We start from the raw sequence: 22,486 nt of genomic DNA, 5'->3' as shown, positions 1-22,486 counted from the left end.
AGGTGGTGGAAATCACTTTGGCATTGGAGGAATTCCACATAGAATCATTCAGGTTGGAAAAGACCCTTGAGATCATCAGGTCCATCCATTAACCCTGCTCTACTAAGTTCACCACTTAACCACATCACTAAGCTCCACATTTAAACTACCTTCAAACACCTGGGGACCTGGGGTTGTTTAGCCTGGGGAAGAGGAGGCTCAGGGGAGACCTTATTGCTGTCTGCACTACTTGAAAGGAGGTTGTAGACAGGTGGGGGTTGGTCTCTTCTCCCAGGCAACCTGTGGCAGAAAAAGAGGACACAGTCTCAAGCTGCACCAGGGGAAGTTTAGGCTTGAGATGAGGAGAAAGTTCTTCACAGAAAGAGTAATTGGCCATGGAATGTGCTGCCTGGGGAGGTGGTGGAGTCACCACCCCTGGAGGTGTTCAAAAAAAAGCTTGGATGTGGCACTTGGAGCCATGGGTTAGTTGTCAGGAGGTGTTAGGCATTAGGAATAGGTTGGACTTGATGATCTCTGAGGTCTTTTCCAACCTGGTTGATTCTGTGAGATCCAGGGGTGGGGGCTCAACCACCTCCCGGGGTGGCCTGTTCCAGTGCTTGATTACTCTCAGGGAAAAAATTGTTCCTAATGTCTATCCTAAACCTAGGCTGTTCCCTACCACTAATTACCTGTGAGAAGAGATCAGCACCTACCTCTATATGTTATCCTTCCAGGTAGCTGTAGATAGATAAGGTCTGCCCTCAGCCTCACACGATCACAGAATTGTCAGGGTTGGAAGGGACCTCAAGGATCATCTAGTTCCACCTCACCCTGCTGTGGGCAGGGACACTTTCCACTAGATCAGGTTGCCCAGAGCCACATCCAGCCTGGCCTTAAAAGCTTTCTCCTCCTTAAAAACTTTCACCTCCTGTCTTTAGTTCTTACCCTGAAAAAACTCTTCTTCAAAATAATAGTCCCAGTTCCCTCAGCCACTCTTTGTAAGACTTAGTAGCAAAGCCTTAGCACAGACTTGGTGCTGAAAAGCTCTGAATCCCAGTGTCCATTCATCTCATTCTCCATGAAGGTGGTGCCAGGCTGGCTGAGTGTATTTGTGCTGCCATGTAGTAATATGTAACTCAGGTGGGCTGGGCTGTTGTGCACCAGTCTACCTCTAAGTCAGTTCAGTTACTTAAAGCTTATCTGAAGTGTACAAATACTAATTTATGACCAAAAAAAAGATGGTGCCTCACAAAAGCAGTAGATTTTCAAATCTTTGGCAAAACTTACTGTAGACACATCTTAGAAGTAGAAGGAAATAGCTCAAGTCACCAAAATGTTGGCGGACTATTTAATTTAATGAGGTGCAGTTACTCTCTCTTCTCATTTATTGACTCTAGAGTCAGAGAATTGTTTCAGCTGGAAAAGACCTCCAAGATCACAGGGTCCAACCATCAACCCAACATCACCATGGCCATTAAACCATGTCCTGAAGTGCCATGGCCACAGGTTTCTTGAACACCTCCAGGGAGGGGGACTCCAACACCTGCCTGGGCAGCCTGCTCCAATGCCTGGCCACTCTCTTTTTCCTAATCTCCAACCTAAACTCCCCTTGCACAATTTTAGGCTACCTCCTGATAGTAGGGAGAGGAAGAGACCGACCCCTACCTCACTCCAACCTCCTTTCGTGAAGCAATGAGGTCTCCTCTCAGTCACCTCTTCTCCAGACTGAACAATCCTAGTTCTCTCAGTTACTCCTCATAAGATAATTCTCTAGACCCTTCATCAGGGTTTATGAATTCAACTTGGAGTCAAGCTCTTGATGGCTATATGAAGTAGAAATCACAGCAGCATCAAGAGTGGCAAATGTTGGACACCTGAGGAATTTAACTTCTTTTCTTCTTTCTTTTTTTCCTTTTTTTTTCTTTTTTCTTTCTTTCTTTTTTTTTCTTTTTTCTTTTTTCTTTTTTCTTTTTTTTATTCTTTCTTTTGTCCTTTTTCTTTTTTTTTTCTTTTTGTTTGTTTGGTTTTGTTTGTGGGTTGGTTTTTTTTTTTTTTTTTGGGGGGGGGGGTTTGTTGTTGGTTGTTTTGTTTTTGTTTTGTTTTCCTTTTGGGTTTGATTCTTTGGGTTTGCCTCCCAGCTACCAATGGCCTATCTTGACCAGACAGGGAGATTCCCCCCCTTCCCTCTTTTGCAAGTATGCTATAAACTGAAAGGAGTGACAAGGAAAAAATATCTTAAGTGTCTTTTATTGTCTCCATTGGGCTTCCATTACTCTGTTAAGTTGAAGGTGTCATTCCCATCTTCTACATATTCAGTGATCTGTGCTCGAGTTGGAGCAGATGGAAACCTTATGTCAGCACCTCTCCTTAAGCTGCATTTTGGCTGTTCATGACAAGTGGATTTCTGTGAGACAGCTTTTTTGAGAGCTTCCTCTAAGATTACAACAGCCATGGAATTCAGGAACCATTTTTAACCTCTGTCCTTTCTTACTTTCTGAAAGCATGGCATCCTTTGGCATGGAAATCACAGATACAGAGAGAACACCAGAAAATAAGCAACAACAACAAAACAAAAAAAACACCTCCCAGTTTTTTAGTTGACAAGGGAGAGGGCAAGACAGCTGCTCACAACTAAGATATTAATCTTATCACTCAATGTACTTACTTGGAGCTTTTAGCAACATAAGGACCCACAACCAACAAGGTAGCTCAGGTGGAAGTTAGCTAAGTCTCAGGTTGGTTATATTGGTTGATGTTCAGCTGTTTGTCATGTTCCAAGCTGCTTACTTGACGTTCATTTATCTTTGGAGGGAAAAGCTCTGTTTCTTTTTTAGTTTTCTTCTTGTTGCTGCTTTGCTTTTCTATTAGTTTTGCTTTTGTCTTAAAAGGGAGCAGAAACTGAAGAGGACTAGCAGCTCAACAGCTCATATGTTTTCTCTTTAAACTGAGGCTGCTAGTGGTGTATTTGATGCCCTTAAAAGGCTGCAAGCCATTGATGTTCGTCTATAAAATACACCACGTATAAACCAAAAAGGATTAAGAGAAACAGTTAAGGTGAAAAGATTATTCAGCACTAGAAGTTTCCGATGCTGAAGGGATTTTTTTTCCTATTCTTTTATTCTTATCATAGAATTGTCAGGGTTGGAAGGGACCTCAAGGATCACCCAGTTCGAACCCCCCTGCCATAGGCAGGGACACTTCACACTAGATGAGGTTGCTCAGAGCCACATTCAGGCCTCAAAAACCTCAAGGGGTGAGGCTTCCACCACCTCCTTGGGCAAACCTGTTCCAGTGTCTCACCACCCTCATGGGTGGTGTTAAATACATTTAACAGTGATGATTACCAGACACCAAACCTGCAATAACTGGGGGGTGGGGGGAGAAATAAATCTTTGTGTCACACATAATGTTAATATTGAAATATTTTGCATGGATTTTATTAATACTCTACCCACTGATGACACTAAACTCACACTTTCAATATAGCAGGTTTTGATATGGTCTTCCAGCTGAATAGTACAAGTGTGCATACAGTACTGACCTTTGGGACAAAAAAAAATAGCCAACTGTGGTCACTCAGCTTGTTTCAAATTTGTTCAAGAGGATTTTGCTATATTTAACATAGAAGCTTTGTGGCCATTGGGATAATAACCTTCATACCATCATTGGGAGCAGCTAACATACAAATGTCATATATAGAGTAACTTGACAGAAGATCAATCTAGCAATTGCATGGTAAAGATTAAAATGAAAACAAACTGAAAACAAAACACCAAACCACAGGAATAGGGAATCCAACTTGAGTTCCACTATTTTCAGCATATTCTTAAAACTGTATGAGGGGAAAAATGTTCATCCTAATGTGATTTTATCGTGTTGCAGACTTCTGGTTCAATTTTCATCAGACATGAACTGTAATATGTTGCTGGCTAGCTCACCTAAGCTGCTGTTGCCTCTGAACCTGGATGCATTCCTGTGTGACCTACTCTAGGTGATCCTGCTCTGGCAGCAGGGTTGGACTGGGGCAGTGTGGCTGAAAGCTGTCTGGCAGAAAGGGACCTGGGACTTCTAATGGACAAGCAACTGAATCGGAGCCAGCAGTGTGCCCAGGTGGCCAAGAAAGCCAAAGGCATCCTGGCTGGGATCAGCAATGCTGTGTCCAGCAGGAGCAGGGAGGGGATTGTCCCCTGGGACTCAGCTCTGGGGAGGCCACACCTGGAGTGCTGTGTCCAGTTTTGGGCACCTCAATACAAGAGAGATGTGGAGGTGCTGGAGGCAGTGCAGAGGAGGGCAAGGAAGCTGGGAAGGAACTGGAGAATAAATCTGATGAAGAGCAACTGAAGGAGCTGGGGATGGTTAGTTTGGAAAAGAGGAGGCTGAGGGCAGACCTCATTGCTCTTCACAATTTCCTGAAGGGACAGTGTACAGACACTGGTGCTGGTTTCTTCTCAAGGTAATTAGTGATTGAACAAGAGATAGTGGCCTCAAGCTGCAACTGGGTATGTTTAGACTGGACGTTAGGAAACATTTTTTGATGGCAAGAGTGGTCAGGGATTGGAATGTGCTGCCCAGGGAGATGGTGGAGTCCCCAAGCCTGGCTGTGTTTGAAGGTGGTTTGGATGTGGTGCTTGGGGATGTGGTTTAGGGGTGACCCTTGCAGAGTAGGGTTGTGGGTTGGACCATGGTGATCCTGAGGGTCTTTTCCAAGCTGAATGTTTCTGTGATTCTGTGAACTGGACCATGGCACTAAATGCCTTGTTAAGTCTTTTCTTAAACACCTCCAGGGACGCTGACTCCACCACCTCCCTGGGCAGCACATTCCAATGGGCAATTGGTGTTTGCTTTCCTTCTGGGTGGGCATCAGGTGCCACAGTAATGGGCAGGAGGTGTAGGACTTTCTTTTTCATCTGTTCCCTGCTTCCACTTTGAGAGACAGTGAATTTAGGTGCAGCATCATACATAAAATATTTCTGCCTGTCAATTATGCACAACGGTGTGCGTGGCAGTTAACGGCTAAGCAACGTTGTGTGAAGATACTCAGTGTGATTTACTACCCAGTCTTGGGCTAATTCTGTGATCTGGGAAGTGGGAAGCACAAACAAGCAGCCCTCTGTTTGTTAATTCATCTGTGACGTTGTTTGTTTTATTGTTTGTTTGTGGATAAGGGTTTAGAGATCCAGAACAGTCTCATAATTCATGCAAGGTGCCTTGAGAGAGAGCTTTAATGCTGGCTCCAGGAATTATACTCAGCAAATGCTAAACACAGGTACAGAGAGTGTTTGCTGAGCAACTTTTCCAGTTAGAACCATAGAGTCACAGAATCAACCAGGTTGGAAGAGACCTCCAAGATCATCCAGCCCAACCTATCACCCAGCCCTATCACCCAACCTATCACCCAGCAATCAACTAGACCATGGCACTAAGTGCCTCATCCAGGCTTCTCTTGAACATCTCCAGGGACAGTGACTCCACCACCTCCCTGGGCAGCACATTCCAATGGCTAATCTCTCTTTCTGGGAAGAACTTCCTCCTAACATCCAGCCTAAACCTCCCCTGGCACAGCTTGAGACTGTGTCCTCTTGTTCTGCTGCTGGTTGCCTGGGAGAAGAGACCAACCCCCACCTGGCTACAACCTCCCTCAGGTAGTTGTAGAGAGCAATGAGGTCTCCCCTGAGCCTCCTCTTCTCCAGGCTAAACAGTCCCAGCTCCCTCAGCATCTCCTCATAGGGTTTGTGTTCCAGAACCCTCCCCAGCCTCGTTGCCCTTCTCTGGACACCTTCCAGTACCTCAACATCTCTCTTGAATTGAGGAGCCCAGAACTGGACACAGGACTCAAGGTGTGGCCTGACCAGTGCTGAGTACTCCCTGCTCCTGCTGGCCACACTATTCCTGATGCAGGCCAGGATGCCATTGGCTCTCTTGGCCACCTGGGCACACTGCTGGCTCATGTTCAGCTGCTGTCACCCAGCACCCCCAGGTCCCTCTCTGCCTGGCTGCTCTCCAGCCACTCTGTCCCCAGCCTGTAGCACTGCTTGGGGTTGTTGTGGCCAAAGTGTAGAACCCTGCACTTAGCCTTGTTCAATCTCATCCCATTGGCCTCTGCCCACCCATCCAGCCTGTCCAGGTCCCTCTGCAGGGTCCTCCTACCCTCCAGCAGATCAACAGCTGCTCCTGACTTGGTGTCATCTGCAAACTTGCTGATGGTGGACTCAATCCCCTTGTCCAGATCATCATTAAAGATATTGAACAGGATGGGGCCCAGCACTGATCCCTGGGGGACACTACTAATGACTGGCCACCAACTGGATGTGGCACCATTCACCACCACTCTCTGGGCCTGTTAGTTTGGTTCTGCTTTACAAGACTTACCAAAGACTTATCTTGCAGGAGCTTAGGCTTGCTGCATTAACATGAAGTCGCTGGAAGAATTTGAGGAGCTAAATACAGATTCTTAAAATGGATTAGAAGTATTCCTGGCTGTTTCTGCTGAGTTGTTCCACAGAACATCACTTTTATAAGTGATCCTTATGAGGAGAGACTGAAGGAGCTCGGTCTCTGTAGCTTGGAGAGGAGACTGAGGGGTGACCACTTGGATGTTTATAAAGATGTGCAGGGTGAGTGCCAAGAGGATGGAGCCAGGCTCTTCTTGGTGATGCCCAATGACAGCACAAGGGGCAGTGGTGAAAGTTGAGGCATAGAAAGTTCCATGGAAACAGGAGGAAATTTTTTTTCCCTGTGAGGGTGACAGAGCCCTGGCACAGGCTGCCCAGGGAGGTTGTGGAGTCTCCCTCTATAGAGATACTCAAAACCTGCCTGGATGTGTTCCTGTGTGATCTACTCTAGGTGACGGCCCTCTGGCGGGGGAGTTGGACTGGATGAGCTTTTGAGGTCCCTTCCAACCCCTCACATTCTGTGATTCTGTGAAAAATCAGTTGCTGTGAGAGCAGTTCTGCCTCCTCTGTTTTGGTACGTCCTGTCGCTCTGGCAAGCAGCGTCACCAGATCAACAACTGCACAGAGAGAAAGAGCTGCTCCACAGAGAGAAAGAGCTGCTGCACAGACAGAAAGAGCTGCTCCACAGTCTAGGAGGCACTCACAGATTATTCAGATATCATCTTGCTCTGGCCTTAGGATGGCCTGTTACTTCTAGCCCTAAAAATAAACAACTATTAATCACCTAATGGCAGCGTGCGTTGACCAGCACTTAGGGCTGCCTGGACCTCAATCTGACTGTACTCAAAAGCTTTTCTCATGTTTTCTGTCACCCGGGATAAGAGGTAGTTTGCAGCCAAGCATTCCTTTGGGAGGACTGCTGTGAGTTTAGCAAAATGTTTGAAATAACCTCAGTAACTCCTCTCAACACTGATCCGCAGCTTCAGATGTGCAGAATCAAACAATAGCAGCCTTGCATCAGCAGTCTCAGGAGAGGGAACTAATGGCATGAGGCTTTTTTTTCTCAGGCAAACTGAGTAGTAGGCAAGTACCTCAGCAAGCACCCTTCTCTGCCTGGGTTTAATCAGAAAGAATTGCTTCTGGTGGTGGAATGTATGGAATAATTCTGATATGCACCCAACCTCCCTTCTCCTCACCGCTTCAAAGCATAGCAACATCCTTGCAGTCTCTTAACTGGTAAATGCAACACAACTTAAATAGAAGTATAGAATCATAGAATGTTAGGGGTTGGAAAGGACCTCCAGAGATCATCAAGTCCAAACCCCTTGCCAAAAGCAGGATCACTTAGGGTAGTCCACACAGGAATGCATCCAGGTGGGTTTGGGAAGTCTCCAGAGAAGGAGACTCCACAACCTCTCTGGGCAGCCTGCTCCAGGGCTCTGGTACTCTCACTGTAAAGTTTCTCCTCATGTTGAGGTGAAACCTCCTGTGTTCAAGTTTGTATCCATTTTTCCTTGGCTTTTTATTGCACACCACTGAAAAGAGAGGCTTAATTTTCAGTCCATCAGCCTAGCCCTGCAGTGCAGGTGTAAGGGTCACCTTACAGTCTCTCTTTAGAGCACACAGCCTTACAGTCTGCTGTGCAAAGCATCTACCTGATTTTTGAAAATGCTGAGAGTGGGGAGGGTGGGGGGTGAAAAATTACCTTAAGTAAACAGAGCCACTTTGAGAGATGAATGCTATTAATAAACAACAAAATGATGTTTAAATAGAAGCTAGAACATGATGAACCACCAAAACTTGAGAAATTCAGAGTTCACCCAAGGCTCTCTTGTCCTACTGAGAAGCTGCCTTGAGAGCCAGTGTGTGTTTTCTTTCTCTCTCACTGCATCAGTCTTCACTTAGAAAGCCTTCATCCTTGTAAATCAGTGTAACCTTAATGTTATTTAATCATAGCTTTTAAAAGTTAATTTCCATGAGAATTATATTGAAAAAAAAAAAACCCTAACTTGTCATTGAGGATTATAAAAATCCTTTATTTGCCTGGAGAACAGTACTCAGATCTGAATGAATAAGTGTAAGTGAATAATGTGTTTCGACAGTTTGTTTATTAAAAATGTATTAGGCAGCTAAAAGTTATATTGTATTTATAATATTTTAATGACAGTGACTTGCACAGCTTTTGGTGCATTCTATTAATATGCAGTTTTGAAAACTGTGCTGTGGGGAAGGGGGAAAAAATTCTCAACTATTTTAAACGGGTCTCTTCTATCCACATAAATATCACTTGATTTGTTTTTATTTCTCCAAGTGCCAAAAGGAATTAAATCATATTATGAGCCTGATGAAATGCTGCTATTTGATTGATGCCTTAACAGTCTCCTTGCAAAGATAAAAAGACAGCTGGTGTATAAAAAAAAAAAAAAAGAAAAGCTCATTAAGATGTAGTCATATCCAAGAGAGGTGTGACTATAGGCACAGAGCCCTGATATTAGTTTCCATCCACCTTTTTTTTTATTTTACCTGACAACTCCAACTTCCACATCAGCTGCAAGCAGCATCAGTATCTGGCATTCATGGAAATGCCTTTCTCAGCCCCAAAGAAATCCCCACTTCTGAGGCAAAAACCTCCTTGCAAGTGAGTCACGTAGGATATTAGAGAGACTTTAATTTTTTCCCTTGTCTTCAGTAAAAATTAGACTTCCCCCAACTGCTGTGGTAACATCAAAGCTTAAAGCAGATTACTTTTTACTTGCTGAATTTTACCTTAAGTAGCATAAACTGGATGCCTGGATCCGTGAGACATAATACTCTGCATGTGAGGCTTGATACAGGGTCATGGGCAGGTTTCCTATTATCCTTAAAAGTATGTGATCAGAACTTGTTAAACTTTCTCTTGAGGACCATTTGCAAGCAAATATATTTTTGTGCAGTTGCTCCTGCAGGAGGACAGTATTAAGTAGCTTAAGGGAGTTGGGCCCCTAAAATATTGCAGCTTTCTGAGTTACAGGTTAAGGATCAGATTTGTGAAGCAAACAAAGTTATCACTCAGTCACTTCATTTAATTCTTTATTAGATTATTTTCCTTTTATTTTATTTCATTTTATTTATTTTATTTTATTTCATTTCATTTCATTTTATTTATTGGATTTTATTTATTAGATTTGTGAAGCAAAGAAAGTTATCACTCAGTCACTTCATTTAATTCTTTATTAGATTATTTTCCTTTTATTTTATTTCATTTTATTTTATTTATTAGATTTATTTATTCATTTATTTTGACCAGATTTGGTGAAGTCAAAGAAATAAGGTGCTCTGATTTGCCTTTGAAGGCATCTTTTATTTGAATCAGTGCATGTGGGTCACAGGATAAAAAAGTGTGGAGAGGATTTAAAAAGTGATGGAAATTTAAAAAAAAACACCCACAGTTATCTGGAAGGTGTCCAGAGCAGGGCCATGAGGATGATCAGAGGGCTGGAGCTGCTCTCCTATGAGGACAGACTGAGAGAGTTGGGGCTGTTCAGTCTGGAGAAGAGAAGGCTCCGAGGAGACCTTCTTGTAGCCTTCAAGTACCTGAAAGGGGCTCCAAGAAAGCTGGGGAGGGACTTTTGGGGGTGTCAGGGAGTGATAGGACTGGGGGGGATGGAGCAAAACTAGAAATGGGGAGATTCAGATTGGATGTTAGGAAGAAGTTCTTCCCCATGAGGGTGGTGAGAGACTGGCACAGGTTGCCCAGGGAGGTGGTGGAAGCCTCATCCCTGGAGGTTTTTGCAGCCAGGCTGGATGTGGCTGTGAGCAACCTGCTGTAGTGTGAGGTGTCCCTGCCCATGGCAGGGGGGTTGGAACTGGATGAGCCTTGAGGTCCCTTCCAAGCCTGACAATTCTGTGATTCTATGATCTTTGAATTGCATTGAGAGGTCTTCATCCACAAATGGCTTTACTTGATTTTTAAGACTCTCTGTAAAGGAACAGTAGCAGAAATACCTTGTTACAAACTGTTCTGAACTAAGGTTCAGAACCTTAGTAGCTGTTTAAATGGAAAATTCCTTGCTAATCAAAGTCAGTTTCTGAGCAGTGGCTATTAAGTGTTTGCCAAGAATCATAACTCTGTGTCATCAGCAATATTAAACTGGTCTAGACCTAAGGAAGTTGGCTGACTGATGCCAATTGACCTTTCTTGAAAGTGTGGTCTGCAGTTTTTGCTTCTAGCATTCCTCTGCCAGTATCCAAATTCCCTGCACTGACACAAATGAGATTTCTGCAAGTACACTAAAATAAAGTTACAAGCCCTGAAACCCTGTGGGTTAATTATTATTTCTTCAGGATTTATTAATCCTACAAGTAAAACCAATTCTCAAGAACCATGTGGGATTGACTTAGAATGCAATAATTTATTTGTGCATTTTCACCATTCCCTTTGGCCAGGAAACAAGCAGTGATGTGCAAGTGGCAAGGCTCTGATTTGCTTGGGGTTTAAAAAGAAAAAAAAACAAGGAAACAAAGACAGCTTTTAGCTGGCAGTGTTGGTGACCTGACATTAAAAAAGCAAGGGCAGAACAGAATGCAGTCCTTCAAAGGCACATTCAGATGTGTTTCAAACACCAGCCAGGTAGACTTGTGAATGTTTTCACACAACATGAAGACTTATCTGGATCTGTTTGATAAAATATTTGCTGAAGTCCATGTAGGCTAGCAATAACCGTTCATATGCCAGCATTTCATTAGGAGAAGCCCTTGGAATTAGAAATATTTACATTATGCTGCAATGCACACTGCAGCCTATCTATAACAAACAGACTGAGGATAAATAAAGGGAACCCTGATTTAAAAACAATTGCAAGATGTTTTACATTTCTGCTCAGTGTCATGCAGCGTGGCAAAAAATGCCTTTTTTTTTTTTTTTTCCCCAGAAAACCACATGCAAGGCTTTGTGGATGGTGGAAAAAAAATCCACTCACAACAGCCACATGTCTGGGGCAAAGCCTTAGAAGCTGGCGTGGACCCCACACAGGCGTTGCAGAAGACTTACTAGAAAGTAGTTTCTCTTGAAGTAGAATGTGACTCAGGCCACTTTGATAAGTAAATAAAAGCCTTTTTTTTTTTTTTTCCCTTTTCTAGCACAAAACTGGTTCAACTGGAGGGCAAGCTAAACCCAGATTCACATTTTGGTTTGTTTTGTCTTACCCCTTTTTTTTCCCCCCTCCCTTGATGTGAGTTTTGTGTGGTTGAAGAAAAGGAATCATTTGTCTTTGGGTTATCTGAATTTTACCTTCTTGGCTTTTCAGCATCTCTCTGTGAAACTCCTTGCCAAGAACAAAACTCAGTGTATCAGAACTATCACTGGACAAATCTATACTCCTTTTAACTCTGGGCTTCTTTCAAAACCAGTATCATTAAACCAGTACAAAAGATCTGCTGAACACTCTGAAATGAGTGGAAAGCTGATTTAGAGTAAAATCATCAGGCTTGAGTCTTAGCTGGAGCACCCTTCAGCCTGTAACTATATTTAACTATACTCAAACTATCTTTCACTATCTCCAGCATCTCTCTCAAGTGCTTCAGTTGATTCTTTGAAAGACATTGCCTGCTGCTCTTAGTACTGAGGCTAAATTTGTCTTCTGTATCAAACCCAAATTAGGCCTAAACCAGTCCAAGGGCTTTTGTAATCCTGCTCTCTTCTTGCCATGCCATGGGGTCATTTAGCCTGTCTGCCTCCTTTTTGGCACTTGGGCTACTCAGACCCCACACTGAAGTGCAGCTAGATAGTCACAGCTTCTAATGTCAAAACCAGAGAATGGCTAAGCCAGGATTTGTATAAATGATAACCACACATTCATGAGTTGATTTTTAAGTAAGCTGACACAACCTGTGTGGACAATTTTCACTTGCCATGTTTCTTATATTCTTGTTTCTGTGTTTCCTGTTTAGTCGATTTTTTGACTGCCTGAAATTAACCAAACATTTGTTACTTGGATGTCTTCTCAGCTTTGAAAAGAAAGTCCATATAAAACTAAAATTCAAAAAGTAGCTTCACTGAAATAGGTAAAACTACAGTTTGGGCCAGATTCTTTCACACTTCAGTGTTTTCAGGGTAAGAACTAAAGAGTAGGAGGAAAAAGGTTTTAAGAAGGAGAAAGGTTTTAAGGAGGAGAAAGTTTTTGCAGCCAGGCTGGATGTGGCTCTGGGCAACCTGATCTAGTGTGAGGTGTCCCTGCCCTGGGGATGAGGAGGAACTGGATGATCCTTGAGGTCCCTTCCAAGCCTGACAATTGTGTGATGCTGTGAAATACAGGTTAAGCATTTTGGAGGGACTTATACAAATTTTCTGAGAACAAAATCCATAGGAATCCATAGTTGCATTTGAAGCTTGGTTTTCATTTTAAGTTTCAACCTTGGTCCAGTTCGTCTGTCACGTAAACTGGAAGAACCCAACTTGTATTCTGTCTATGCAGTTTTAGAACCATTTGGTGGATTCAAAGTTGTTTTTCCTCCTCTTCAGAGCTACTGAGCAAGTCCCCTTTCCACAGCAATAATAAATAAGCATTCTGTCACTTTAGTTTATTCTCCTGTGTAAACCAGGGTTACTCACCAACTTGTGAAATGTTAACAGTCGATGCAGAAATAAATCTGTGGCTTTACTTTGTAATTCACAGCATTGAGTTTTGCTCCTGGTGGTGTCATATCTGCACTTTAGAAGGAGCCAAATTAAAAAAAAAAAAAAAAAAAAAGAGAGTTCTTAGGTTACACTTCCCTACCTCATCCCCTTACACAAAAAGGTTAAGTGTCTTTTCAAATTAAGGCAGCAGTAATTAACCAGTGGCATTGTTTGTGATTTGCCAACTCTGGGTGTTAATGAGAAAGAAATTAGCACTTAGCAGCAGGAGTTCCTGATAGTCGGTGGCAAATGCTTAATGTGCCAACGAGTTCATTTTGGTCTTAAGTACTGAGCTTAAGTATCTTTAATAATAAGAAGAAAAAAAAAGAGAAGTATGGTATTTGTGTGTGTTTGATCATACATATGGGCTGCCTGATAATAGAGCTATAACAGAAGGAATGACACAGTACAGGGGGGAGAAAATGCCACCTAGGCAGCAGAGGGCAAATAGTTTTGCTGTAATAGCAGTAAAAAGCAGGCTTGATGGGAGTTTGCCTGCTAGAGGTGTACTCACTCCTGCAATTAACAATATGGAGATGCCTGGTCTATAAATTTGATCATCAGACTTGGCATTTCTGAGCATAATTTTACAGCATAAAATATTCCTGGGAAGCTGTGCTTGAGCTGTGATTTGCTAGAAGGACAACAAATCATCGCCTTTCAGGCGTCTCAAAATGTTAATTTTATTTTAAATTGCCATTAAAAAAAAATAAAATAACGACTTTGTGGCTTAAGCACAGCACCCCTTGCATTTTTGTGGTGGATAGAGGATTCAGACTGCCACAGAGAGCCAAATGAGCCCTTCAAGACTTGGGCTGAGCAGCTGCTCATTAGCACCAAGGTTTTACCTGGCACACAGGCTCATAATGAGTGAGCACTTCTGTACCTTTCATAGCTGCTGCCTTGCATTTAAAAAAAAAAATAGTCCATTAGAAATAGAAGGTCTGCTCCTTATCTTCTGGGGATTTTTGCCTTTCAAATAACTTTGGTTAGTAAGTAAGTAGTGCCCACCCCAATTATCCTGTTTCTGTGTTTGATTGATGTGGGAACAGTCTGTGGAATAACAAAAGCAGACCCATCCTGCATCACCAAATTGCTGCCTCTCAACAGGGGCACTGAGCATCAGCCCTTGGCTTCATTTGCCATTTGCTCCTTGTTCCTGCTAGGCTGGCTGGCCTCCGTGGCACAGTTCACAGAATGTTAGGGGTTGGAAAGGATCTCCAGAGATTGAGTCTGACCCCCCCTGCCACAGCAGGATCACCTAAGGCAGGCTGCACAGAAACACATCTCCCGAGAAGGAGACTCCAAAACCTCTCTGGGCAGCCTGTTCCAGTGCTCTGTCACCCTCACCATACAGAAGTGTCTCCTCATTTTGAGGTGGAACCTCCTGTGTTCCATCTTATACCCATTGTTCCTTGTCCTGTCACTGGGCATGACCACAAAGAGCCTGGCACCTTCATCCTGACCCCCACCCCTCAGATATTGATAGGCATTGATAAGGTCCCCTCTTAGCCTTCTCTTCTCCAGACTAAACAGCCCCAGGGCTCTCAGTCTTTCTTCAATAAGAGAGATCAAGGCCCATCCATCCTCCTTGTAGCTCTCCATTGAACTCCCTCCAGCAGATGCCTGTCACTTTTGAACTGGGGAGCCCAAACCTGGACACAGTATTCCAGGTGTGGTCTCACCAGGGCAGAGTGGAAGGTAAGAAGAACCTCCCTGGATCTTCTGGACACTCTTTTCTTGGTGCACCCCAGGTCATGCACCTCTTGGCCCCACATGAACTTAAGCAAAGGAAAATAGAGAGGCCCTTACAGACAGCAGAGGCTGAAGTTGTTGGTCAGCCAGAGAAAACTTAGGAAGTGGGTGCAGACCACATTATCCCTCCACGTGAGCCACTTTTTGGGTTATACTTTATCCAGTGGTAAACATGCTTGAATACATTAGCTTGTGAAGCTGAATTTGTCAGGATTTTAACTTTTCCACTTCCAAAGATCATCTTTCAGCTAAAAAAAAAAAAAAAAAAAAAAAAAGGCACTTTTTGCTAGTGTTGCATCAGCTACCTGAGGGGTAATTTACCTTACTGCTACGCTGAGGCTGCTTCTAGCTTTGAGGAGGAGCAGCCCTAAACCAAAATGTTACAACACTGCGCAGCAGTTTCGGGCAGAAGACTACCACATCTAATTGAAACTGTAGGAGGAAGCCACAGGGGTTTCTTCTTCCTTTGATGCCTGTTCCATCCCATGAGCACATGAAATAGAGTTTTCCTCCGTTGTTGGGAAGAAACCACCCTAATGAAGCCAGCTTGGCGCTCCCCAGGGTTCCGAGTGCTTGTATTGTCTGCCGAGTGAACCTTTAGGTGCCACCTCCCCAGCAGATTTTGATGGTAATTAAACATTAACAGAACTTGGCTCCCGTGTTGGTGGAGCCCTGAGCACTGCTCTGCATCTAAGCCATTCCATGACATGGTATTGAACTTTTTCTCTTATGCAGACGCTATCTAACAGCTCATCCTGCACTGTTGTGTTTGGCAAGTCTGCCGCAGCATATAATAAATCAAGGAAAAGAAAAAGCTTTTTGGCCCTAATGTTGTGCAGACTGCTGTAATGTTAGACTACAGAAAGCAGTTCTGTTTTTAGACATCCTTTTACTAACCCCACATTCATAATTTATGATTTCACTGTAAAATTCCTGCAAGGCTACACCGAAAGTAGTGCTGCCCTTTAATTAAGTGCTCTCAGTAGGAAAAACGTGAAACTGATGTGCAAAACATATCGCAGGCCACAGTGATTGATAGTGATTACTTCTTTATGAACCCAGCCTGAAGCTCTGAACTTCCTGATGGGTAAAATAGTCCGTGGGGCTACTTCCTGAGATTGCCTGGTGGGGATCAGTCAGAGGTAGCAATATCTGAGGAATTCCTGAGGCACGTTTCAGAGAGCCTTTACAGCAGAAAGTTTCTGTTTCTCTTCTGAATTGTGCTTTATGTGAGCAGCTACCTGAATTACAGCTCCTTGTAGAGATTGCATTGAAAGGATTTGCCATTGTCTTGGTGGTGGTATAATCTGCATGAACTGGGACTTCAGTAAACCCTTGTGTTTTAGATGCCTGCACGCCCATCCAAAAAAAAAAGCAGAGTGAATTCTCTATGCATCACTTACTAAATGCTATTTAGTATTTAAGGCATAAGTCTATTTTATTTTGTTTTTAATTGATAGGTGCAGCGTATTCAAAGGAAAAAACCAAAATGGATGTGAATTGTTTGAGATTCTAAACTGCATTTTTATTGATGGAATCAGGTGTTAATCACCTATCTCAATTCAATGTTGATTCACATTTGAAAATTACATATATATATATACACACATATATATGTACATATATATACACACACATATATATACACACACATATATATATAAATATATGTGTGTGTACATAAATATATGTATAAATATATGTATATAGAAATAAATATGTAATATGTGTATATTGGTGTCATGGTTTAGTAGTCATGAGGTCTTGGGTGACAGGTTGGACTTGATGATCCTTGAGGTCATTTCCCAACCCTATTGATTCTGTGAATCTGATTCTATATACAAATATATGTATAAATATATGAATATATGTATATAGAAATAAATCTATGTAAAGATACATAGATAAAATATATAAAAATATATGTATATATAAAATATATATAAAAATATTGACTCCAATGAAGTTGGAGACTATATACATAAAAAATAAAAAATATGAAGCTATATATATATATATATGCTTGTGTATATGTAGAATATATATAAAAATATTGTCTCCAGTGAGATTGGAGACTATATATAAATATAGATAAAGATATATATATATAATATATATAAAAATGTATGTGTATATATAAAATATATATAAAAATATTGCCTCCAGTGAGATTGGAGACAATATATAGATATAAATAATTATATATACAGATACATATATAAAACATGTATATAAATATATGTATATATAAAATATTGGTAAAAAAAATATTGTCTCCAATGAGATTGCAGACTATATATAAATATAGATAAATATATATAATATATATAAATGTATGTGTATATATAAAATATATATATAAATATTGTCTCCAGTGAGATTGGAGACACTATATAGGTATAAATAAATATATATAAAGATAGATAGATAGATAGATAGATATATAAAAATTGCATAAATATATATGTATGTAAAATATTTGTAAAAAATATTGTCTCCAATGAAATTGGAGACTATTAATATAAACATAAATATATATAAAGATATAATTTTTATATATATATATAAATATGTATATATAAAATACATATTAAAAATATTGTCTCCAATGATTGGAGAATATAAATATATAATATATAAATATATGTATACAAAAATATGTATAAAATATATACAGATGTGTGTATACAATATATATATAAAAATAAAGATATGTATATAAAATATATATAAATTTATTGTATTTAAAATATATCTATTAAAACGTTGTCTCCAAGGAGACTGGAGAAATTAGCAGATTTACTTTGCCTTGAAGTTAGCAGATTTAACTTGTGTTGGAATTAGCAGATTTACTTGCCAGGGCATCACCGAGGTGAGAAATTCAAGTTCACCTAAAGACACTCAGCAAAAATTTGGTTTTGCTTTTCTCTTGCTTAGGTTTGGCCCTGGCTTGGTCATCTACTGGTATGGCTTTATTGAAGAGCTGGACTGCCATCGGGAGCGTGGCATCCTGCTCAAAGACTGCTTCCCGGCTGACATCGTGACTCTGCGCCACAGCATGGCTCAGCGCTGAGCGGGGGAGGCAGAGGTAAATCCGGAAGCAATTTGACTTTCCTGCAGTGTAAACTGATGGCAGCATCTGCCCTGAACTTCAGCTGAACTCCTGCCGCCCCCCTCACGCTACTGCCTCTTTACACAAACATCTCCAGAGTTTCTGGTTTGCTTCAGCCCTGTGGTGTGTGATCAGCCAAAAAAAGACAGACACAACCCACTCCTTATCGGCGTTTCTGTCTCTGTCAAACAGCTACTTTCTAGATACTCATAATCTTTCTTCCTTCCGGATGGCTTCTGCTAGCATTGTAAACAAAGACACAAAAAAATGCAGAGGCTGAAAGGTGTAACTCTCAGTTCTTAGCCCTGTTACAGAGTCACCTTTAATCAAAAAAAATCAGTGGCTTTTTGTGGTTTCACTCACAAGTGTATTCAGTGCTAGTCATCTGCCTGAAGCACCTACTCCGATGTGGGAAATAACAAACAAAAGACTGTTTGTTATTCTGGGATTCAAAACAACATAATGCATAAAAGCCCAGGTCCTGACTGAAGCACCTACACTGATGAGGGAAATTGGTAAAGACACTGTTATTCTGGGATTTAAAACAACATGAGACAGAGAACTGCTGGAGAGAATCCAACAGACAGCCAGGAGGATGCTTAGGGGACTTGGGCATCTCCCCTGTGAAGCCTGGGTAGCCCTGAGAGCCCTGGGGCTATTTAGTCTTGAGAAGAGAAGGCTGAGAGGGGATCTGATCAATGTCTATCAATAGCTGAGGGGTGGGTGTCAAGGGGAGGGGGCCAAGCTCTTTTGGGTGGTTCACAGTGATAAGACAAGGAACAATTGGTTCAAACTTGACCATAGAAGATTTCAGCTCAACATGAGGAGAAACTTCTTTCCAGTGAGGGTGACAGAGCACTGGAACAGGCTGCCCAGGGGGGTTGTGGAGTCTCCTTCTCAGGAGACTTTCCAAACCCACCTGGATGCATTCCTGTGCAGACTACCCTAAGTGATGCTGCTCTGGCAGGGAGGTTGGACCTGATGATCTCTTGAGGTCCCTTCCAATCTCTGATAAAATGTGAGACTGTGATAATGCATAAAGCCCAGGTCCTGACTGACATCCTACACTGATGTGGGAATTTGGTAAAGAATGTTTTTTATTCTGGGATTTAAAACATCATAATGCATGAAGCCCAAGTGCTAAGGCAGGATCGATGGAAGCTCTGGCTGTTAAGAGTAAGTAGCCAGATGTTGAGAAAATAAGTGGTGTAAGTGTTCCATCACCACTATCTGATTGCTAAAATCAGGGATGGAATCCCAAGTTAACAGTTAAAAAGTGATCTCATTTGGGGGATTTTTAGGAGGGGTGAAAGTGAAGAGCAAGGATTTATTTTTTATATACATACATACATATATATATATATATATATATATATAAAAAAGCCTGGGAAGTTTGGGGTTAGTTTTGTGAGGGTTTTAATCAGTAGATGGATGACTCAAAAACCAAATTGCATTTTGTGTTTTTCTCCCCATCCCCCAGGGAACCTATACCTAGGAATTTTTCCTCTTAAACTGACTTTTAAGGAAGGAATCTATCTTGACCTCTCTAGGTACTGTAACATGCAATTTTCTGGCATGCTGAAGTCTGAAAGAACAACGTGCAAGGGCTGTCTGTGAGCAACTTCTGAAGAAGATTAACATCCTGGTGTTCAAGAAAGGCACTGGAACCATGATAAAACAATGCTTCGTACTGGTTCCCCCAGACAAATAAAGCACACAAATGGGAATAAGTTTTCTGTGTACTTACCTATTCATGTGAGAGCTTTGCTTTCCCTTTGTTGGAACCACCAAGATCAGAGGTAGCCTGAGGTGGGTGTTAGCCCTTCGTGAAGTTTTGAGTTCAGTCTCATTCTGTTCCCACCCTCATCTCCACTCAGAGGAGGAGTAGTGGGCCTCAGGTTTGTGCTCTGTTAGTGATTCCTCAGTGCTAGCAGCTTATTGGGCTTGACACTCTTTCCTACTCTTTTCTTTGGTAACTGGCATTCAGGAGAGGACAAAATACTTTGAAAAGTCATTTAGGTGTGCTCCTTGTGTTCAGCTGTCCAGAGAAGCAGATTCTCTGGTAGCAATCCCCTTAAAGCACAAATTGATAACCTCTTCCATAAGGAAAGAGTCTTTAGAACATTACAGTGCACATTGATCATATTTTTTTTTCAGTTGAGGTGATGCTTTTATGTGCCTGGATGATTTCAAAAATCACATCAAGACTTTTTACAGCCTTGCTTTCAGTTAAAATAGATTTCATCCTATTTAGTTGTTGGGTTGGGTTGTTGTTTTTTTTCCTTTTCCCAGCTATTGTACAGAATTTTAATTTGAATTTTGAGTTCTAGCTGTAACAATTTTAAATTTCAGGCAAAAATTTATCATTTGGAATTTTCAGGGAAAAAAAGGAAATCTTTTGTCTTCCTAGTATTCAGTCCCTTGCTTGCAGATATAAGTTACTATAGCTCCACTACAGTGAGTTACTGTTGCATAGAGATTATTTTGAGTGTGTTACAGTGGAAAGATTTAGTGAGAAACCCAAAACATCCCAACACCTGTAACTCATTTATGTTCAACTACTTAAGGTATTGTGCTTAACTTATTTTACCTGACCAGCTTTAAAGATCTGCCCATAAAGATACCCAGAAGCAATCTGTGAAGTGAACCTGCCTGATGCTAAACAGAAGCTGCATTTAGGGTGTTGCTGCCCCTGGGACTTCTAACTGTGGTTTGGGTTAGTGGAATGTGTAAAAATCAAGAAGAGAATATAAAAGGAAGAAGAGAAAAAAGAAGAAGAAATAACTGAACATTATCATAACAGAAAATTCAGAAGCAATGGTAGTCTGAGGGAAATGGGTTTTAAGGGCAAACTGAATTTGTTTTAGCTAGTACATATGTTTTCTGTTGCATGAAATCATTTAAATCAGCTTTTACATGATGCACTAATGCAGCATTTTTGCTTTTTCTTTTATTTTTTCTTCTTCTTTTTTTTTTCTGAATAAATTAAATTTATCTGCACAGATGTTGAAAATTCTACTCCCGACTTCCATCAAAGCTCTGCTGCATTTCTTTTTACATTAAACAAATTTATCTGGGGACACACAGATAAATCAGGTTAGGCTCCTATTTGTTTATTTATTCCTTTTGCCTAATGCTAGGACATAACAAGTTAGAAAGCAGCACAGCTGTCTTTAATCATAGCTTTGACCTTATCTGGAAGGATCTTTGTGTTAGAATGAGGATGAAATAAGGCACAAAAAGTGTGCATGTTGTACTAATTTTGTGTACATGCTAGCAAACAAACTCTGCCACCACACACCAGAAAAAAAAATACATTGTGCTTTGTCACTCTTTTAAATGCTGAAAGCAGACCATTAAAAAAATGGTAATAATTGACTAGTTTGTTATTAAAAAAAGGTAATAATTGATTGTTGTTAAAAAATAATAATAATTGATTACTTTGTTATTAAAAAATAATAATAATTGATTACTTTGTTATTGTGTCTTGTCTCTTGAAAAGAAAAGAAAACAAAACAAACCCTCATGTGTGTTTTTGCTGTTTATCAGGTGTAAACATCAACTTTAATAATTTAATAATTTAATAAGAGGAGTGGGGCTGTTTGTTGTTGTGGGGTTTTTTCTTTAACAGCACTGGAGTCATTAGAACCTTAACATGAAAGCCAAATCCAGTTTTATGGAGTCCTCTGTAGAGTGGTGCTAATGAATTATGCCAAGGCAGAAAACAGAAGTGTGCATAAAACTGAATGATGTTCTCACTGGCATATATAGACTTTGCAAGCATCTGCTCTTACAAGTACTGTAATAAGGCCTGTTCGCAGCTTTAGAGAATTGATGTCACCGTGTGGAACAGGGAATTAAAACTCCTTTGTACAGGGGAGCACCACAGTGCTGGGTCACACTCCAGTATGAAAAAGAAACCGTGGGGGGGTTTTGCCATTCCTGTGTCCTGGGGACACATTACCACTATGAGTTCAATAATCTTTCCCTAAAGCTAGCTCACAGCACAATAAAACTTCTGAGCTGAAGCTGAAGGAAAAGGTCCAAATGCCTTAACCGTGCTTACCTCATTACTATTTTATCACCTTAAGTGTACTGATAGTTTACTAAAAAAATTTCATCCTCTTTTAATTGCTCATTCCAAAAGTTTCTTTCCTGTTATTGGCTTTTGGATATTTTTTTTCCCACTGTCCAGACCACTGTAGAAGACAATCTTCGTGGGTCTTTCCCTTTCCTTTTAAATCCTCCTCTTTAAGTTTCCCTTCTTTTTTAACCATTTCACATTTGGTTCTTCACTATCCTCCCTCTTTGCCCTTATTTCCCCTTGGAAAGTGTGTCCTGTGGTTTTCTGCTGCTTCTGTTTCTGATTCTGTATCTCAAGAGTTCTGTGTGCACATGGGCTGACCAAACACCTCAAGCAACTTTGCTCTTACTCTAATTTAAATAACAGCTTTAGGTACCAGACAGACTGTCCACTGCATCCTAACAGCAAGGCATTGTGATGCTCTTCATTTTCCCAGTACAGGTCATGTGTGCAGGCTGGGAATGCTCACAGAGCAGGGCACTGGTGCAGTGCAATCAGTCCTGTAAGGG

General features: G+C 41.3%; 1 protein-coding gene across 1 annotated transcript in view; it reads left to right on the top strand.

Annotated features, from left to right (window-relative positions):
• CDIN1 (CDAN1 interacting nuclease 1) overlaps positions 1-17,854 on the top strand; it is a 139,923-nt gene extending 122,069 nt beyond the window's left edge. The window contains exon 11 of the mRNA XM_054400470.1: positions 17,719-17,854. Within this exon, the coding sequence (XP_054256445.1) occupies positions 17,719-17,854 (136 nt within the window). The remainder of the gene's footprint in view (positions 1-17,718) is intronic.
• Positions 17,855-22,486: the final 4,632 nt, after the last annotated feature.

The sequence above is a fragment of the Indicator indicator genome, chromosome 4 (assembly GCF_027791375.1).
Source record: "Indicator indicator isolate 239-I01 chromosome 4, UM_Iind_1.1, whole genome shotgun sequence".
NCBI classification, from domain to species: Eukaryota; Metazoa; Chordata; class Aves; order Piciformes; family Indicatoridae; genus Indicator; species Indicator indicator.
Note: the sequence above shows the minus strand (reverse complement) of the source record. Positions and strands in the feature narration are given on the sequence as shown.